Raw genomic sequence first — 5,314 nt, 5'->3', positions numbered from 1 at the left:
CACAAACGTCAGAAAAGACACGTGCCCACACGCGCAATAACCAAGAAGGCGCGTATCACTAGTCGCAAGAAACAACTAGAAAACTAACTCTAAAAATCGCTAGGAGACTTGTGCCATGTCAGCAAAAGTCCCAAAAGTCACATTCCATCATATCGAGATATTTCATTTGAATAAAAGATGATTCGTTTTACAGAGATTGTAGCCACCGTGGAAATTGAAATGAGTAGATGGTAGCCTCGGTGCTACCATTGATGGAATGCTCTTTTGATTTATTATCGTGGCATGAAAATGGTCCTTTTGTCCCCAAGAGGTAGTTCAATTGGCTGGGATCACGCTTAATGAAGCGGAGGTCACTAGTTCGAATCTCTCTCCCCCCTTTTGTGCGGACATGTCGAAAAAAAAAATGGTCCTTTTAATGATGGAAATTTTGAATCTAGTTGTTTGAATTTATTTATTTATTTTGGTGTAAAAATATGTAGAAAAATTGACAATATTTAATAACCTAATGAGAATTAAAAAAAAAAAAAAAAAAAAAAAAAAAAACATTTACAAAAAAGAAAAAAAAAAAAAAAAAATCTAACGAGAAGGCTAATTAAAGAGAGAATCACCCACGGGTGAAACAAACGTCAAAAGGAAGTTCTGGTAGCTTATGAAAGAAAATACAATGCAAAGTAAATGTATTTATATACAAATATCAGAGAAACGATAGTAAAAAGTCTTGAGGGAAAGATGTAGCTGAATATCAATCTTGATTTTCTTCTGATCAGTTGCCAGATAAGATGTAGCTGAATATCAATCTTGATTTTCTTCTGATCAGTTGCCAGATAGGCATCTTCCACTAGAAAAGCCGACGTTTACACGGCCGAAAAAGAAACACAGACAAGTAGAATGATGAGTACAATATAGAAACCCAGAGTTGAACATGCATAATAAATATATGAATTGGAACCGCCGCCAAAACGATTATAACTTTCGGAACCCATATCATTTTGTTGTGATTGATCAAAATGCAGGTTGCACTGAAAGATAAGACCATGCCTCCTATAGAGATGAAGAGTGTAGCAAGTCCAAGCAACAACCTTAGTGGTATTGACTTCAGAAAATCCTCTTCTGTGTAAGGTGATGTGAGGATTGACAAGAAAATTAATATCGAAGTGGAAGAGAAGAACAATGCCGTCACATCTGATATGAAGAATATCATAAACCAATTACGTATCAATAAAATTGGGCTTCCTGTATCTTGATCATTGCCACCTGGTACAGTAAAAGCTGCAGCGAAAGCCACAGTGGCAATCAATGTTTCTACAAGCATGCAATAGCTTACTGTTTTCTTGATCCACTTTTCACCATTTTCTTGTAAATCTTTATGTGTCATTCTAAATACTTCCCTTGGTGTTTGGCCTCTTGAATTCTTCTTGTTCACATATGAAGGCGGCACAATCTTTTTTACCTCCTACAGTGACCGATGTATAAATTTACAAGTAAAATGACAACTAGCATATATGCAACAAAAGGGAGAGAAATTGAACTAATATTAGCACTCACCATAAACCACAACAACTCCCATTGCATTTGAATGGATGGGCTTGATATGATGCTTAGTTCGTCTGAAGGAGCCAATTTTCCAGCTAAGTGTAGCATGTTGTTATTATCTTTGTCAATATAGGTTGCAATGTTATCTTTGATTGCACCTATCTCATATATTAGATTAAATACGCCTTCTTGCCGATATAAAACAGCAACGTGGAATAAACTCCCGTAATTCTCGTCTCTTTTCCATATGAGTTCAGGATACGAGCGTAAGATTATGATTAAAAACTCAACATTTCCTGATTTTGTAGCTTCAAATATTAAATCCATTTGATCTTGAACCACCAATGTTCCATTAACCTCTTTCCAAAGGACTTCAACCCACTGACGGGCTAATGTCTTCATCAATGCTATTCTATAGCGCCTTTTGAACACTGGGATTAAAAGAAATTATATTTCAGAGATTTTTTACTTTTATATATATATATATATATATATATATATATATATGGGAAATATATATACTTTCAACTATGTGATTTGTACAAATTAATTCAAAAGACGAGGATGAAGAAGGATAGGAGAATAGTAAATATCATTCAATAATAAGAAAATTAACAATCTATCCTCGATTTTGAAAAGATCCATAATAAGAAATGATATTGAAAGTTTTATTAAAAAAAACAGTGCAAAGCTATTGTAACGCAATAAATGCTGTTGACTTCTTAGTATATGTTTTGTAGTTGCATAACCTGAAGATTTTAATCTCTCTTTGCAAATTTGTATTTTGTAATATATTAGGAAAAGGAGGACAATTAATTTCTAGTAATTTAAGATGGAAACAAAATTTGTTCTACGGGAAAATATCAATATATTGACTTGATTATTATATTGGATAAACAAGCAGATCTGTAGCTGAATAATTGAGATTCAAATCTGAGTTACAAGAGCAATGCTATATTTTTCAAAATTTTGTTTTTCTTCAAAATTTGCTCTTTAAATGATATATCACAATCTTATAAGATTGTGACACATTTTTTAAAATAATAAATTACATATAATTGTGACATATCATTTAGAGAACAAATTTTGAAAAAAGAAATTGAAAAGTGTAACATTTTTGGAGTAATAAATATATAAACGTTTATGCTAACAGACGATCTGTCGTTGAGGTCTTATCTTATAATGGATTATTACTTGGGCTCAACATATTGATTTTTGTACGAATATCAGAATATATTATATGTTTCTTATTGTAGCTCCCCAATGTATTTTTTATGTTTTCTTTGTTAAGCGATGTGCTTAAAATATTGTTCATTAATAATATTTTGTTTGACTTCTTTCAAAAAATTAAAAAATTAAAAAAAAAATTAGCACGTGATTATGGATTTTAATTTTAAAAGCTATCGATTACATATTATACCACAAGAGTCTAATTAATTTCATGATCAAATATCGAAGCACAGCTAAAGTAACTTCATAAAATTTAGGAGTTTCTGGGGTTAAATGTCATGCTAATCGATCACTAGCCTATTCCCAAATAACAAACACAACCAAACAGAAGAATAAAAAAGATCTACACATTTGAATTCAAGAAATTTGATGAGATATCATCAAAAAGTAAATAAAACTAAGTAAATATCATCAAAAAATTTGATGAGATAATATAAGACTATTTTTCCATTTCAAGGTGATTTATGTAAATTTTCACTGACTAACATAATTAAGTGTCGGTTTGAGTTTACGATTTCAAAACGTAAAGATTTTAAAAGTAGCACTTTTAAAAAATGCAGTTAAGCGTTTGGTAAAATTATAATTTGACATTTAAAATAACAGTTTAACCTTTAAAATCGTGCTAATTTTAAAAAATGAACCCTATTGCTTAGGATTTGAAAACTCAAATTAGTCTAAATTTTCAAATTATAATTTTTAAAAAGGCACTGCCAAAAGATAAATCTTATTCGATATGGTTTAAAATTACAATTTGAGCATACAAAATCGCAGTGCAAAACACACTCTAAGTAAGGTTTGGGTTGGGGGCAAACTAACCGGAGTACTTTAAGCATCTTTCCCATAATGATGGCTGTCTTTTGCTACCAATTGCAATAGGTTTCCTGGCCAACTCTTGCAATGCTTTCCTCACACATTCAGGATCGACAGTTTGTAATTGGGCATGAATTGCCAATGCTTTATCTGTCCAGAAAAAGCAATGGCACATTAATTAATTTGATTATTGCCAAAATTATTAGTTAAAACATCCTTGTAATAGGAGTCGCGATTTCAACTTGTCTAACAGACTAAAAGTATTGACTTAATGACATTGACTTAAATAGGATACATGACACAATTTTATTGATTCTGAAATGTCACATGGAATATGTTAAGCGGTGGACAGAATTTGTGTAATTTATTCTTTTAGCTTACCTCAAGGGCCTCTAAGTTTGTTTTAATATCTAATGAGCTAATTGCAAATCAAGTAAATTATAAAGACTATTTTTACATTATTCCCTAAAATTAAACAAGAGGGCAGCTAGAAAAGATGATGGAATGGTAAATTAATTTGTATGTACCAAAAAAACCAGCGGAAATAGTAGCAAGAAGGAGCTCAATGAGTTGGGGAGTAGTCAACCGTGCTAAAGAAGTCACAGAGAATAAATAATCGACCATGTTTCTATGGCGTCCTAGAAAAGCTGCAACATGAAGTGGTGTTGTCTCTTGGCTGTCTGCGATTGACGGCAGTTCATCGTTCATTTTCACCATCCACTACAAAAAAATATGAGTTTTTTGACGTGGCAAACAGTAACTTATGTTTGCCACGTCAAAAACTTTTGACGTGTCTAAGTAAGCACGTCAAAAAAATTTTTGTTGACGTGTCTTTTTTTACACGTCAAAAGTTTTTTGACGTGTGAAATTCACACGTCAAAAGTTTTTGACGTGTGGAATCGACACGTCAAAAACTTTTGACGTGTCAACTTGACACGTCAAAAAGTTTTGACGTGTAAATTTCACACGTCAAAAACTTTTGACGTGTCAATTCCACACGTCAAAAAACTTTTTTTAATAAAAAAAAAATTAACAATAATTTTGATATAAACAAATATGCATAAAAAATTGGCATAAAAAATTAATTGGCATAAAAAATTATTGTTAATTGGCATCAAAAACTTTTTAATGTTAATTGGCATAAAAAATTAATATTTATTGTCATTAGTATAAATTATAGTTTATTATCATTAGTATATATGTATGCATGCGTAAATTGATCAGTCTATTAATATTAATATGATAGCTACACATATTATTTTTCTAAAAATATATAAAACATACTCGATGCATTTATTTTATAAGACCTGCAAAACTCATATGAACTCGACAAACACAATATATGCGGCCGGTTAGTTGATACATTTAATCATATATCTATACATCTAGAATATATGGGGGTTTTTTTTTTTTTATTCTCTAGTTAATTTTAATTGGAGAGAATAAATATATATATATATGATAGAGTAAATACTATTTTAATAACATTTAAATAAATAAAATTTTATGAAAATAGTTTAAATAAGATAATATATATATATATATATATATATATATATATATTATAAGTTTTTGACGTGCCATGTTTGGCACGTCAAAAACTTTTGACGTGTCATGCATGGCACGTCAAAAACTATTGACGTGTCAAGCATGACACGTCAAAAAATTATATTAATTGTATATATATATATACGTATATATATATATATATATCAAAAATAATTTTAATTATGATATAAAA

The 5,314-nt window shown here is 30.4% G+C and overlaps 1 protein-coding gene across 2 annotated transcripts in view; it reads right to left on the bottom strand.

Moving 5' to 3' along the window:
- Window positions 1-790: 790 nt before the first annotated feature.
- LOC132171199 (uncharacterized) overlaps window positions 791-5,314 on the bottom strand; it is a 19,290-nt gene continuing 14,766 nt past the window's right edge. Inside the window, exons 1-4 of one of the 2 annotated variants that reach the window (XM_088519392.1) lie at window positions 4,101-4,285; window positions 3,580-3,723; window positions 1,546-1,964; window positions 791-1,453 (exon numbers count right to left, since the gene is read on the bottom strand). In XM_088519392.1, coding sequence (XP_088375518.1) covers window positions 839-1,453; window positions 1,546-1,964; window positions 3,580-3,723; window positions 4,101-4,281 — 1,359 coding nt within the window. In that variant the 5' untranslated portion in view covers window positions 4,282-4,285 and the 3' untranslated portion in view covers window positions 791-838. Of the gene's footprint in view, window positions 1,454-1,545; window positions 1,965-3,579; window positions 3,724-4,100; window positions 4,286-5,314 lie in introns of those variants that run through there. The other variant, XM_088519391.1, reaches the window with a different exon arrangement.

This window comes from Corylus avellana, chromosome 1 (genome assembly GCF_965113065.1).
Source record: "Corylus avellana chromosome 1, dhCorAvel1.hap1.2, whole genome shotgun sequence".
Lineage (NCBI taxonomy): Eukaryota > Viridiplantae > Streptophyta > Magnoliopsida > Fagales > Betulaceae > Corylus > Corylus avellana.
This window is presented reverse-complemented; position numbering and strand designations above follow the sequence as displayed.